Genomic DNA, 16,156 nt, shown 5'->3' with positions numbered 1-16,156 from the left:
AGTTGGGCAACTTTATTTTATTTTTCCAGCAAGTGGGCTTTTGCCAAAAAAGCTGTCATTTCTGGGTAGCTGACACTGTTGAAATCACTTCTAATTTGTAAATAGTTTTGATTTTATAAAAAGTAAAGAAGAAATACAAAGTGGGCAAAGTGGGGGATGATGGCAGTTGGGATATGCTTTAACAAGTTTTCATGAGGAATAGTTTTTGTCTGGGAGGATCAGAGAAGTAAATGGGAAAGAAACTATTTAAAAAATGATGGTAATTATTTTTTAAAAAACATAAGACTGCAAAGTGAAAGTTTTGCTCCTCCTCCTTCTCAGCACTGCCTTGGCCCATTTGTCCAGCCCCCAGCACTGGTCCTGCCCCTGTGACAGTGGCACTTGTAGGAGTCCTCGATGAAGACAATTTGGGACAAACTTTTTTTTCCTCTCCTTTTCTTTCCCCCTTGCAAACTCAGTGAGTTGAACTGGTGGGTGCAGAGGTCTGACCATGGTCAGAGCCAGGTAAGCAGCAAGACCTGCAGGTACGAACAGGGAAGGCATGGGAGGCAGAGCTGCTCAAGAAGAGTTGCTTTTAGAGGTGGCAAGCTCTTTTTCAGCTCTTAATCTATGAAATATCTACCAGTCATTTATGCAAAATGTAACTGCTTCAAGAAGAGAATCCGTGGTTTAAACTCTCACATGAGAAGTGTCTCTTCTGTTTTTCAAGAAATAATCCGCTTCTGATTTTAACCTTTGCAAGCTTACTCAGAAGCAAAGTGGCTCAGTTGACCTATTTCAACTATGTTTCAGGGGATAGTTTCAGTGCCTCTGTAAAGCTAATTTGGAAACCACAGCTGCTCCAGAAAACTTTTCTCCATTCAGCATCTTTCAGGTACTGTCGAGCCCAGAGAGAAGAAAAAGGTGGGGGCTGGCTCTGTCTGTGCTTTTGTCACTGTCTGAGCCTTGCTATGCAATGAAGGAGAAGTTCCTGCCTGTTCTTCTAGCCCTTTTGGAGTTGGAAGACCTGTAAGTCCCTTAAGAAAAGAAGGAAAGTCAGAAGGAAAGGGAAGTTAACTTGCTGCTTGCAATAGCAAACACAAGCTCCTTGTGCCTTGCACAGTGCTTCCCTATTGTTTTCAGAGCATTTCATAAGCCTCTTATAAGCTAAGATTCAACACATTTTGCAAACAAAAGTAAAACTACACCGGAAGACATGTTCGACATAACCTATTCATGTAGTTCTTTGCAAATTGCAAAGTTTTGTTTGCCTAAATTCTCTTAATCATGCTGTGGGGCATGGTCTTCCTGGTGCTGCAAAGCCGTCCTTGTGAGAAATCAATGCAATTTATTTTTATTCTGTCACAGGAAGCTTTTTTGAACTCTGAGGAGGTGAATATTACTTGTTAGCTTCCTGAGGACTCCCACAGTCTTGCTAGGCCATCTGTGAGGAAGGTGTGCTGGTGTTGCAGGTTCCTGAATGTTGTTGGCTCTTTCCTGATCTTTTGAATACCTGATATCTGATGGTTTGCATGGTGTGAATATGCTAGAAAAGCAGTGTCACAGAGCAATCATATTGTTGCCTGTGCAGGGTGACTGGTTATCAGTGTGAAGATCTATGACTTCGAGTTTCTATTTTCACTCATTACCCAATTTACTTCAGCAGGAAGCTATGCAAGCGCAAGAGGACATGCTGAGGCTGGGTGTCAAGGCGAGCTCAGAGATAAGGTGTATGTTTGAAATTGCCTTGGAAAACTGTTAAGTTGGCTTTCACAGTGACTGCTTTTGCAGCATTAATGTGAATATGCTGGAGCTGTGCTCTGGTCTTTCACTGGGAAAAGAACATTTGTTGCTCTGAACAACACCTGGGACTATTAACAGTGTAGCAGTAAATTCAAAGAAATATTCATCTCCTCACAGGAGCACTTGTTGTCTACTGTGCGTTGTGTAATACAGAATGTTTCCCAAGAAGGGTGGTTTAATGAGCTCTTACTAGCACTTGACTAACACTCCTGTTTGCTTCCTGCTAGATGCACATGCTGCAAATTAAAAGACTGTTTATGGTCTAAAATGGGACAGCTTTAAGTGCTCTTCGTAGTGCTTTTCTACTGATAGTGCATTCTGTTCTGCTTTGCTAAATGCTGCTATGACTTAATCCCTATGAAGTCAATGGCCCAAAGTTGTTTTTTTTTCTGGTGCAAACTCTGTTAAACCTTGTGGAGCTGCACCCTCTGACTCTGTGGCAATATATGGACAGGAATTATGATGTTACCCATCCTTTTGAGTCCTGTAGACTTATAATACAGTAAGCAAGGAGGTTTATTAATAATGATAAAGTTTGAGACACGCACATGCCTTTGGCACATTTAAAATACATCAAATGGCAGATGTTGTTGTATGTTTCATAGAGGTAAAATAGATTTGGTAATTATAAAAACAAACTGTCTAAGCCGGCCACAAATTCTTGCTGAACTGTTAAATTACTTTTTTTTTCTTCTTTTTTTTTTTTCTTTTTTTCTTTTTTTTTTTTCTTGCTGGTTTTGTGTCTGAGATGGAGTTGAGATGGAGAAGAAAAATCTAAGGTGGTGCATTTGGCCAACTCCATTTGTTGTCCTGCTCTGCTAGGCACAGATAACCAATCAGGAGAGCTGCTGGCAGCACCCTGCATGTCCAACAGCAAGGGTCTATTTAAGAGGATGTCAAGGAATGTGCACTTGGGAAATGCATGCATTCTGGTAACAATTTGAGAAGCCAGTGCAAAGTGTTAAGATTAAAACTGGAAAGCCTGCACGGTTGTCTGGCTGGCAGATACTTGTATGGAGAAAGTTTAGTAAGCTAAACAACTCCATAAAAACATATTCAAATTCAGGGGGTAATCAGGCATTGCTACAGAAGCATAGGCAGTTATTTCCTACTATGTTGCTAATTTGTACCTCTTATTGATAACTGAATTGACAAGTGAGTCAAATTGCTTTGTTTCCTGACCAACAGTTAACCAACAAAGGAACTCCCAGGGGTTCTAAAAGATTCTGCTCTAATTTCAAAGTGGATGTTTCTGCAGATATTTAAGGGGAAAAAAAAGAAGAAAAGAACGTAAAGCAGCCTACAGAAAGTCACACTTGCAGAAGTAGGTGGCTGACTGGAGCTAAGCCACTGTTCAGCACGTGGCTTAACATAGTTCAAGCTGTATGGTATAAGAATATTTGCACAAACATGCTGGCTTTTTATAAACATGAAAATGTGCAATGGTTGAACAAGAAGCATCTCTTTTCTCACTGAAGAATGAGAACAAAGGAGACTTATACTAGTTGAGTATTTCACAGAATCACAGAATTGTAGGGGTTGGAAGGGACCTCCAGAGATCATCGAGTCCAACCCCCCTGCCAAAGCAGGTTCCCTACAGCAGGTCGCACAGGGAGGCATCCAGGCAGGTCTTGAACATCTCCAGAGAAGGAGACTCCACCACCTCCCTGGGCAGCCTGTTCCAGTGCTCCGTCACCTCACTGTAAAGAAGTTCTTGCGCATGTTTGTGCAGAACTTCCTATGCTGCAGTGTCTGGCCGTTTCCCCTTGTCCTGTCTCCACTCACCATTGAAAAGAGTCCTTTTCAGACCCTTGCCTGAAGAATGAGCTTCTCTCTTTCTACGCTTTATGAGATCTGCAATAAGAACAACTCTGGCTCTGCTGCCCTTTGGCAAGCATATAGAGAACCTGCTGATGTTTCAACAGTTTTCTCTCTGAAACCAAAACATCTGGATGAGAGAGGCTGCGAGTAGAGCCTTCTTGTCTGGCCAATAACTGCAAGCCTTGTTTGGTAACAATTCGTCTTGTCAGTGACAGGCATCTATTAATCACGTTTTGAAGAACACTATCTAGGAAGACTGGTGTTATGACAGCTGCATTATAATCTTCTTTCCAGATTTAACATCTTGAATGTATTATTGAATGATGTTTCTAGCTACACCAAAGAGTCAGCTTAACTGAGAACATGCCTTCCAGCCAGTTATGAAATACTTACGACAACCAAGTGATAGAAGCCAATATATCTTACAGAAAGAAAAATGTTCTGAATGGTAAAATTGAGTGCATTTTTAGTATGTTTTTCTTGTTTGTTTAGTTTTCATTTTCTAGAATCTTAATTTACTAGTACTAGTAGAGTCAAGTTATGTTAATTTAGCAAGAGTTTGAAAGTTAGCATCCGAACATATGCTAAAGTCATTGTGAAGAACTTGAAAATTTCCTAAACTGGAGAGGAAGAGGCTTTTATTTGGTAATAAATTTAATATTTCACTACCTTCTGAAATGTTGGTTAGAGCAGCAGAAAAGCACAGTTAATAACCAAAGTTATTGCCTTACAAAAGTGTTTTGAATTTAATCCAGCAGTGGAATCTGAGCACTTAAGTAGTAATACTTGCCTGTGAGTACCAACTGCAGGGAAACAACTGAACTGGCACTATGCAGTAGTTAAACACTTAGCTCTATTCAGTAATTTTAGCTGGAATTTATGTAACATGAATAATTCCGTAATTCTGTAAAACTTAACTGGAGATTAATAAGAATATACACTTTGGATCCCTGGTACTGAAATACCGACCTTACTGTTTTACATTCACTTCCTAGTGGTGATGAGAGGCTGGAGAGCAGCCCTACAGAAAGATATGTAGGGGTTCTAGTTGGGGTCAAATTGAACACGAGGCAGCAATGTGCCCTGGGAGGACAAAGGACCAGCTGAGAGCCCCTTCCATCCTGGTCTTAGGGGATAATATGAGCCAAAGAACTCAAAGATCTGATTCTAAAATAAGCAAGACATAGGAGTTATTCATGATAAAACTAGTGAACCCAAAAACCTTCTCCTGCAAAATTTGAATGCCTTCTTCAACAAAGATTGAGAGGCTATCTCTTGAAAGCCGTCCTATAATTACTTGGGATTAACTGTTACTTTTTGAAAGGTATTCGTTGGAGCCATTTAGAAAGAAAAACGGATACAGAAGGAATTGCTTGCATACCTATCTTCTTAACTTCACTACAAAAGAGTAAATATACTGTTGAAAACTTGAAATACATTTAGTTGTTTCAGACCAAGATAAATAGCGCAAGCATTCTACCTGCCAGGCTTAGTTATTTAACTGAGGTTATGAGTGCTTCTCTCCAAGGGAGCATTGTTAGAGTTCAACACACTGATATTTTGTGTCTCTAGGCAATGCTGGAATGCTTTACTCACCACTCCCTGTTTTTCAATGAGTCAAGGAATAAAGACCACCAAGACTTTGTGCCTTTCTGAGATTTAGCTCAGGCTTTAATATTGGTTTAAGAAATATTTGTTATTTTCTCTTGTAAATCTACTTTTCTCTTAATAGTAACATTGTTTAGAATTATATGGGAATTAAAACCTTATGATAATTAACTGATCGGTCTGGAGAATTCACATAGCAATGAAGAATGCAGCTTTCCATACTTTGGTTAAGTTTATTGCCCAAATACATTTTCTTATTCCCATCCTAACCGCTAGCTACTCTCTGTATCGTAAGTCTAGGATGGAGAATATCTTACATGCTAAAGGTTGGCTGTGTTGTTTGTTACAGGCAGTTTCTAGAGAGCTAGTGAAAATACTGAATGCAGTATTTCCCAGAGAATAGAATTCTCTGTAATTCCTTATAATTTTGGATTCCAGCCTTTTCAAGCTTAAATCTTATACTTTTATTCTTATACCTAAGTTTATATCCAATTTATTGCTATTTGCAATGTATATGTGAAACCACCAGACAGCACCAGAGTTTAAAAATGCTGCTAATTGGTCTGATTGGGAATCTGGATATCTGTCTTTTACAGACTAGACCAAGGCTATCCTAATTGGTAGAAGCTTTTTGCGTGCATGTGTTTTTACATCTGAAACATCTATCTACTGGAGATAAAAATCCTCACTCAAGAGAATGGGAAATGAGAGCACCATTTCCTTCCCGAGTGCTAGAGAACTACAACCAGATAAGTCTGCAGCAGAAAAAAAAGAGTTAAAAACAAACATCTAAGGTGCAATCAGCAAGCAACTGAGGTGCAGGACGCAGGATGCACCTCACCTATTTGCACTTGTGATATAAACATTATCTTAGTCTTTGATGCTCTTTGCCAGAATCCTTACGTACCAGCACTAATGAAACAAAGTAATTTCTGTGCTGTGCTAACAGATAGTTGACTATGTATGTGCCTGTGTAGCTGTAGTTAGTTTTCACATGCTATAGTAGTGCTTTAGCTTTCACGTACTATATTGATGCTACATTAATGATAGAAACAGAGAATGGAACAGAATTTCCAGACTCACAGAATCCAGTCCTCTGCTAGTTGAGGCTTTCAACAACCTTGTTCATGGAGTTGTTCTATTGATGGTTGTTCTATCATATTTTAAAATAGGGTGGTCTATTAGCATCCTGGATAAGCCTGTCAGAAATTAATTCATGTGATGTTTAAATGCCCATCTTCTCATTATTCTTTGCATAGGCAAATTCCTAGCCAGCGTTATAACTGATCCAGGCCCGACCATTGCTTAGGTAGCTTTAACTCAAAGCTTTGTGGTTTTACCCCCTTCTCCACACTCTCATGCTTTTCATTTGTGTTTCCAACTGATGAACCACAGCTTATAGAAGGAATTGTTCTTATGAGTCCTTAAAATTGTGTCCTGCACAGATTCATTCTGGGACTGTGGCTCTATCTTCAAGGTCATTTTGCACCTTCTGTATGGTAGTCTAGTTATGTTTTTAATGATATGTATTAAGTTTGATTGATCAGTGTGTTTAATTGTAGTAATTCCTATTTTACTTTCTGCTAGCCAATTCTTGCGTGGTTTGGTTCCTATTTTCTTCCGTTTTATGAAATGATATCCCTTGAGAAATTATAAAGGTGTAAAGGTGTTTTAATTTTATTTATTTATTTATTTATTTACTTAAGCTTAGATTTCTGGTTGTGAAAGCCTTTGGTGTGTTACTACGAAGGTCACTTCCTACAGCCAAGTCCCCCAACATTTTTACTCCTTTTAACATAGGTATTGCTTGTTGTTCAAGATATTATCATCCCCTCCTCTCCATCAGCATCTGGGTCATTATGAAAATGGTTTCCTGTGTCATTTTTTCCTGCTGAAGGTAGACAGGTTTAAACCTGGTATGAGACCAGGTTTACCATAAGCAAGACACCAGAAAGGACTCAAAGGATTAACTACTATTAACAAGCAACTCACCTTAGCTGAGAAAGAGCTGGGTTCAGATACCTGCCTGAATCTGACAGAGCAGGGGACTTTATCTCTTTGCCCTGCACCATAGGTCAATATCCTGATGTCAAACTATTTCTTTTTGCTCTTTGGAATTTCTTTCTCAGCATTTTAGGGGGGAGGAAAAAAAAAAAAGCATAAAACAAAAGAACAGTTTCATTCTGATGCAAAGCGAAGATTTTTGAAATATGGGAAAATTTTGGGAATATGGCAAAATGGAGAACCAATTTTCCATATGGCTTTTATGGCTTTATTTTTATCAAGGTCAGGGCTGCCTGTGCCTGTCAAAAGTGCCTCTTCATTTGCAGAGAGTAGTTATCAAGTGATGCTCAGAACTGCTGCTGCTGCTAAGAGCTGAAAATGACGCCCCTGCACCGCTCTTAGTATGTCTTGAAGTGAGAGAATGGGTGCATTTAATTTTGCTGTGTTACCTTCCCTTGTAGATTTAGAATGATATTTTTTTTTGCAATTTATTGTTATCAATAGAGTGGCAGATGGAAACACACCCTCTTCTTGTAGTTTGAAAAAGGGGCTGGTTACACCACCTACATAGTGCTTGACACTTGATAACACTTGACATGCTTAAGACGAGTATTTCTCTTTTTGAAATTGGTGAGAAAAATCTACATGTTTCAAAGTATTACAAACAAGAATTATAAAAGAAGCAGAATTCTCAGTTTATACTTTTTCCCTGTGGTAGTTTTGCCTTTATTTGCAGTCAGTGGCTGAAGTGGTAACAGCAGCACCGTGTAGAAAGTAATTAAGTCTTCTTTGTTAATTGAACAAGAAAAGGAGATTAGTAGCATTTGAATTTGTTGATGACTTCTTTATGGTAAATGAATTGCTGGATGTTGATATTTTCCAATTGGTTTCCTTTGGTTTCTTGGCTAGGAACATAGAATGGGTTATTACTGTCTCACATATCTGTTGGAGGATGTTTCCATTGTACCTCATCACTGACAAATATTTGAATGTCTTCTGTATTGACCACTTGTACATGTTTCACCACAGAGACGTGGAAGAGGCATTTCTGTAGGTGTACAGAGCTCTCAGATGTGCTGTATTTTTATCTTTCTCATTGATTCTCCCATCTGTTTGTGCCATGCCCACTTTAAACCAAATAATTAGTAATGAGAAACATGACTTAGCAAGTATATTTTCTTCCAGTTTTTAGTGGTTGCGTTATCATTTCTTTCTCTTCGCTATTTGTCTTGAGTGATTCAGAGTCATGTATCTACCTGCCAGAGAGACACAGTATTGCAGAAGTAATGGCAGTGGGGAGGAAGTTCATTTGGAACATTTGCATTTGTTGGTCCAAAGCCTGATACACACAGCGCACTTCCTCCTTTGGTGATGATGTTGGTAGTTGAAGGTGATCATCGGGCTCTTAATGCTTGATCATTCATCACTGGAAAGCAAGCATAAGGCTTGTTGTGCATGTCAAATGTTGTAGTTAACCTTTTCACACAATGGCATTTTGTCCCTGTGCTTTTCTGAGGATATTATCATTTATCTGAGGTTGCTATTTAGCTTACTCACAGTAAGCTGACTTGTATTTTGGCATCTGGAGGTTCTCCTGTTTGCTAAATAGGAAGCAGCTGTCTGTTTCTGAGATATCTGTCCTTCTCAGATGGAAGGGATATACATTTGAACTCACTGTATGTGAGCGTCTACATGTGTAAATAGAACAGAGGGATGTTCATTCAGCATCATGTGAGAAAAATTATGTTAAAATATTGAAAACAAATTTCATTTAACTCAGCAACGTTATCAGATGCTTTCTTCTTCCAGAAAGGTTTATTACAACCGTATCAATAGGATAAATCTAATATACTACGGTAGTGGTATTGTATAGGCAGAACTAGTAATGAGATACTCCCCATTACTGTTCTGGACATCTCCTAGGCAATATAGTTCCAGCAAAGCAGTCATTCTTTTTATTTTCTAACTAGTTAGTAATGTAGTTGTACTAAGTAACATAGAGGTGGCTAAGAGGAAAACACCATTGCCAAGAAGTGGCAATTTGACCTTTTGTTTAGATAATTTTTAGGAATATATATCTACTTGCATACTTTGTTAATTTTCAGTGAAGATCCAAAATGTTATATACTGAAACAATTTTTATACTTGTGTGGCTATAACATTGATCTGAATGCTGTACACACTCTCTGTGGTTATGTTGCTATCCTGAAAGAACAGTAGCTACCACAGCCTGCAAGGTAACAGTTTTACAGTTTTTGAACATCTTTGCTATATGAATCCTGTGGTACAGCTCAATCCATATGTAAAAGTTTAAAGAAGATTCAGTTTTATGGGTTGCCTTATTATTCCTGTTTCATTTAGTAAAACAAGAGAGAATTTCGGTATTCTGCTTGTGTTCTTAAGCTTTGCACTTGAAATTTCACATTCTTTAAGGCAGTGTATATTTTCTTTACCCTTTGACTTATTTTTTTAGCTATGCAGCTGATGTTGATGCTTCTCTGCTCTTTGGGAATAGTTCAGTGATGTGTAGGAATGAATCCAGAGGAAGTCTGCTTCCACAGTAAAAGGAGAAAAGGGAGACAGGATATGGATGCTAAACTGATCAACAAGCCATGCTTCCTTCCTTCCCTCTCTGTGTTAGTTTGGCATACAGTGTACAGTAGGATGTCCTTTTTCTCTTTGGATCCTTTCCATGTACTTTTTAAATTTACTATTTAAAATGGCATTTAATATTGCTTACTCTTAACTCTAATCAGTTTTTACGCCAATAGCAAATGCTATGAAAATGGTCAAGACAATATAAATCAACCTCTGACAGTCCAGGAGACTACAAGAAGAAGAAGAAAAAAAAAAAAAAAGACAAGAGTGAAGGGAAGAAAAGATAGATTATATGGAAAAAGTGATACAATATTTTGCTGCCTGCTTTGGCTGTTGTCATTATGATTTGTTCTGTTCTTGGGATCTACTGATTGTTTTACCTTATTGTCGTTTTTTTACATTTATGCTTTTGCTTCATTGCTTATGGACGTTAGTTTCACTTATTTCCTGTTTTGTAAAGGACTGATACGTTGTGGCCAGCAGGGTAAGGGAGGTGATTACTTTCCTCTGTTCCACTCTCATGGGGCCCCATCTGGAGTACTGTGTCCAGGTCTCAGTCCCTCAGCACAGAAAGGATGGGGAGCTGTTGGAGCAGATCCAGAAGAGGCCATGAAGATGATCAGAGGACTGGAGCACCTCTCTCAGGAAGAAAGGCTAAGGGAGTTGGGTTTGTTCAGCTTGAAGAAGAGAAGGCTCCAGGGAGACCTCATTATGACCTTCCTGTGCTTAAAGAGAGTTTATAAGCAGAAGGGAGAGTGACATGGTCTGGTAATGTCAGGACAAGGGAGAATGGCTTTAAATTAAAAGAGGGAATTTTTAGGTTAGATTTTAGGAGGAAATTTTTTACTCAGAGGGTGGTGAGATACTGAAACAGACTGCCCAGTGGGTGCCTCCCACCCTTGGAGGTGCTCAAGGCCAGGTTGAATGGAGCCCTGGGCAGCCTGCTTACGACAGAGGTGTTGGAACTAGATGACTTTTAAGGTCTTTTCCAAACTAAGCCATTCTATGATTAGTGGTCACTTTGTTAATCAAGGAAAGGATATGAGTTTCCCAGTGATATCCAGTTTGACATCAGGTAGCTCTCTGATGAGAAAAACAAACAGACAATCTCAGCTGCATGCTGTGTGAAGGTAGGGGAAAATAATGGCACTGAAAGACAGAAGACAAGTAAAAAGAGCCCAAATGGCAAATAAAGTCAATTAATGTTTTAGGAGTTGGCTTACTTTTTGTGAATCCAGGAGCTGACAGTGACTGAAGTCAGTGGTCATTCATGTGACCCATATACAAAAGGGAGGCTCAATATGACTTTAGAATTCCAGAAGGCAAAAGAAAATAATTCATGCGTGGTGGAGGAAGAAGAGTAAAAGTGGCTCCATGTTAAGTTCTTAATGAAGATGTGTGACTGGTGAAGCTGCGTAAAATGTGTTGTTTCTGCAAAGGTGGCTTAGGGTCTCTGAGATATCAGAAGCTACACCTGACTCCAGATGGAAAAGGCACAAGATACTGAGAGGAGAAAAGAGATGGGACACTGGTTTCCTAAGTGGGAAAAGACAGAGTAGTCAAGTCTTCGGTGTCTGAGTGTAAAGTGTCAATCTTGACACTGAGCTTGAGATAAGTGGTGCTATTTCAGGTCTAAAATTCCCACTTCCCTCTTTGCTTGTGTTTATGAATCCTTGCTAACAGGAACTATTTGATCGGGACAGGCCAGCAACAAGTCCTGTCCTCAAACAATTTGAAGCCAGAAAGCAACGATATTGCTGAGCTGGCTGGGGAAGGGAAGTCTGGTTGATAGCTCTCCATCAAATCAAGGATGCAGAGGATACAACAACTGCCTCATAGTAAAAATAAAAACAGCAGAAAAAGGCCCACTTCAGGATTTAAACACCCAGGTGGAGAGAAAATCACATTGCTTCTAGTTCTCGTGATTTTATTACAAAATAAATAATACTTTTGCCAATTAGTTTTTGAAGTCAGAGTTTAAATGAGAATCTTAGCTTTCATATAAAAATATATACGCAGCATTTGTAGGTGTTGAGGAAAACTTTGAAAATGTGGTGTGAGATATATCCTAGAGGCTTACATGACAGAAAACAGGACTTGGGTTGATAATACTGCTGATCAAAAAACAGAAGAATTTGTTTCCCTTCTAATAGTTTTTTTAATAAAGAATTCACTGCACATTTTAAGCAACCAGTTGAGGAACCATAAAGAGAAAATTACTATTTTTATATGAATGTTCAGTGTTGTTTGATGGATCTTGAGTTTATACATAAATGAGGTACAGCCTCTCAATAAGTAGAGTAGGACATTCCCTACTACTCTGTTTTTTCATTTTTCCAGATGCCCTGCACTTGAAATCCAAATTTATTAAAATTGGTTAACTGATATTAACAGGATGAAGTTTCGTCAGTATTATAAACTGTAGTGCTTGTTCCAAGGCAAAATTCTCTTTTTAAATCTATAAGGGATTCAGGACTAAGTCATGTCAAATAGCATGTTCATCCAAGGAGAACTATTGAGAGCATCCTCATTGGTTGTCTTAGCACAGTGTGCTGATTATAAATAAAGCTACTTTAGAAAGCATGCTGCTAGCAAGAATGTGAGGCTTGTTTTTGTAGATTAGAGATGCACATTGCTTCAGATGGTTCTTACATGTCCAGCTCATTGTTTTAAAAGCCAAATTTTCAGACAGAGCTTCTCTTTACTTTGTCCTCTTCTGTTATTTTCCATATGGCAGGGGGGGTGAGTGGCAAATCTTGTATTCCTTCTCTTGCTCTATAAAAATTCTGCTAGGCACTAAAAGTATCTGCAGATAAAAGCAAATGCTTTTCCTGTTCCTCTCCTATAACCCTCTAAATTATTTGTTTTCTCTCAAATGCAGATTTTAATAATGTGCCCGATGTCACATCCAGCTTGAAAAGGAGCAGTACGGATGGCACTCTGGACCAAGTACCACAGAGGGAGAAGACTGATCCACCTTTCAGGGTAAGAATATACCTGACATAAGAATCCTTAAAAGTGAAAAAGTAGAGATATCTCATTGTTAACACAGTGTTTTGACGGGGCAAAAAATTAATATAATGGCACTAAGTTGGAAAAAGATGCAAGCATGTTAGCTGTATTTAGTATTTTGCTGTCTGCTGGCAGGTCAGCATCTCTGGAATAGCTGCTGCATCTCCAAAAGCATTGTGATAGGGTCAAATGGCAAAGAGATGAAGACTTGTCAAATTCCTCTTTCTGTGTTGCTTGAACCCACTTCTCCAGAGAACAATGAAACTAGTACAGCTTTTTAACTGATTCAGTTAATTCTTACTTTTTTTTCTTTGCTGATAGTATTAGGACTTGTTGAGATTGCATTGATCAAAGCAACACTTACATAACATGAATAATTTCAACTGACCTGCAAACTTTGAGAGATGCAGTTCTGGAGATCCTAGTGATTTCTGCTGTCTTATTTGAAGAACCTTTATGCACCTGCAAATATTATTTAACTTCAGCTGAAATAATGGATGCTCATGCCTTTTCTCAGTTAGGGCTTTGGAGAATGATGTAGGAACCCTCACAGTTAGTGTCTGTCTTTGAATGCATTGGTCTTCAGAGAGCAATTTTTACCCTTTTTCCTCCACATCTGTCAAACTGCAGTCTGTGTCCAGCCCAAGAGCATATTGTTTTGAACCCCCCAGGTGCTTGCATGGGTAGGTTTCGTGTCTGTGGACTTTATGAGGCATTGCCATTTTGACAGCAGAATTGGTTTTGTTGCTTCTGTTGGTGAGTTGGTTGTACCTCAAATTAAATGTGTGATAACACTTATGTTACACAATTATATAACAGAAAAGAAGTTTATATGGTTCAGGAACGTATTACTAGTTGTATGGAATATTTAGATAGGCAGGCAGAGGTAAGAGAGGAACAGTAGAAAGCCAGAGATGAAGCAAAATGTAAAATCTCAGAAGACCAAAGTGAGGAAGATGCGTTTTGCCTCTAGCCATACCGTACCCAGAGGAACTGATTGTCTTTTATGTTTGCAGTCCGTTTGTATTCTCCTTCAGTCAAATACAGATGACTTTATGCAGTTTTCTGTGAGAGTAAGGAGAAGCTTGGTGATTTGGGGCCGTTAGCTCATCTCTTTTTTCACAGGGGATTCCCATGGAGATAATCTCTATCTTGTGTTCCACTGTGATTATGCTTCCAAAACGTCTTTGCAACCATAAAGAAAAAATCCTAGGGGGATTGTTCTCCCCTTAGGATGCATTTGGCGGTGACAGTGCAGATTTCTCTGCTGTCCTGTTCTAGGGCATCTGCAGTGTGTTACAGTCAGAGCCAAAATACCTTCCACCTTTGTCAGAACCCAGGCGAGGTGACACCTATGCAGCACTTGGCTGTGTGAGCAGGCTGGTGCTTGGCCATGTCACCGCTGCATCCCTAGTGCTGCAAGGTGCCTTGCTTTCCTGGGGTGCATGCCACCCCCAGTGTGCCATGCAGGCAGGGGGACTGAGCACCCATCCTGCTGGAGGGGAGGAGGCTCTCCAGATTCAGTATTGCTTTAGCAGAGAAACAAAGGCTTTGTTTGTCAGTCACCCCTGATTGTCTGTCAAATACAGCAAATTATAGGAAACTAGGGAGTGTTCAGCTGGATTTAAATACACAGAGAACAATTCTTTCAGAGCAGTTTTTGCTAAATTCGCTCTGATGCTCTGAATTATGTGCTGTGGTTGTAGTTTGAAAAGAAAAAGGGGGAAAACAGATAGGTCTGTTCCCTGACCTCTCTCCAGCTGAAAAACAATCACATCCATCAGCATAAATGGCTTGTGCACAATTTGTTGGAGTAAATGCCCAGACCATACTGCAGTTCGCTCCTTGGGTTGGTGTGCAGGTCTGCTAGTGTCATTTCATTAAAAACTATTTGAAGTTGTCCTAGTTTTCTAGGCGCAAGGGGGGAGAGATGGCTCAGCAAATCAAAAGCAGTCTGACTTGAACTGCAGCTGTAAATGAGTCTGTGACAGCTCTACAATTTCTGCAAATGGTTTGTAATTGACTGCCGCTTTTCTGTTGGAGAGTGCCTATTACTGTCAGAGCTTTTGTCTGACCCTTCTGATTTCTCCAATAAATGGAGAATTAAAAACCTCGCAGTAAATTTAGGAAGCAGTATATGCTGTACGTGCCTCAGTAATTGGCTATAAAAAAAATTAAAATGATTTCTGTTTTTATAGCTGTGATTTTGGACTGCTCACCAGATGAACAATAGCTATTGCTAATAAAAGCTAGTTTGAGGAAATTGTGTAGCCTCAAAAAGCACAGCATCTGGATTTGTTTTGTTGTTTTTTTTCTCCCATCCCCTTTGCCTTCTGTTTCCTGCGTGTGCTAACTTGATCCATGGAAGTGGGAGAACGTAGGGCAGACACCTTGGTGTTATGCAGAGTATGGGGGAGAGCAGATCTGTAGCTGCAGCTTTGTGGAGAGGACGTTGGTGGTGCTGAGAGGTACTGAGCACAGCCTGGAACAACAGGCAGCTTGGGATTATTTTAGGAGAGAAACAGCCAGACATGCTCATTTCCCAGCTGACAACAGCTGTAGATGTAATTCTGTGGCTCTGAGGGAGCAGGCTCCTTTGAAGTTTGGTTGTTCTCTGTCCCATAACATGTAAGTAATTAAAAAACAATCTTAAATGGTTGCATGTGTGAGTTCTGGATTTTAATGTTTTTATTCGCAATGTTTTTGACTGTTTTTCACTATTATTCTCTTCATCTTATACCAAGCTAAGATTAAACGTTATCTTAACTAAAACATACAGGAAGGCATTTCCCTAGTAATTTCAAATGAAAATGTCTTTTGTTGCATGTGTACTACATTCACATATGTGCTCATTTGTTCTTTCATTCATTTTTTTTGTAGTCCAAGAAATGAATGATTTTAGAAAGCTCTGTTTGTCTTTCATGTGAGAGTTAACAAATGAATTAGGAAGATAGTAGAGGATTATTTCATTCCAGAAATGAAAACTGTTCCTCCAGTTATAAAATATTATTGAAAAGACATGGATGTCAAGAACTATCCATTCTAGATGGTCATTAGTTTTGTCAGCTCTGTACACTCTGGGATGCCCTGTTCATACCTTTACTGAAAACCTCCTTTCCTTCCTTCCTTCTATTTCATCTACCAAGAAAAGATGTTACAATTCTAACACACTCTGCTGCAGTGCATTTTCAAACTGTGTTAAAATACTGTTTATGTGGCATTGGCAAGTTGTCCCTGCAATTGTTGGTTGTGGAATACGTAGGCGTCCCGTTGACAGAAGAATGGAGGACCTTAGAAAATGTGGGGATTCAGTGTGCCTGTCAGTGCAATT

At 39.3% G+C, this 16,156-nt stretch overlaps 1 protein-coding gene across 3 annotated transcripts in view; it reads left to right on the top strand.

The window, feature by feature from the left end:
* Positions 1–16,156, top strand: part of TIAM2 (TIAM Rac1 associated GEF 2) — a 90,791-nt gene that overhangs the window by 47,799 nt on the left and 26,836 nt on the right. For 2 of the 3 annotated variants that reach the window (XM_048937660.1, XM_048937659.1), the window contains exon 14: positions 12,695–12,798. In XM_048937660.1, the coding sequence (XP_048793617.1) occupies positions 12,695–12,798 (104 nt within the window). Of the gene's footprint in view, positions 1–12,694; positions 12,799–15,200; positions 15,454–16,156 lie in introns of those variants that run through there. The other variant, XM_048937662.1, reaches the window with a different exon arrangement.

This window comes from Lagopus muta, chromosome 2, assembly GCF_023343835.1.
Source record: "Lagopus muta isolate bLagMut1 chromosome 2, bLagMut1 primary, whole genome shotgun sequence".
Taxonomy (NCBI): domain Eukaryota; kingdom Metazoa; phylum Chordata; class Aves; order Galliformes; family Phasianidae; genus Lagopus; species Lagopus muta.
This window is presented reverse-complemented; position numbering and strand designations above follow the sequence as displayed.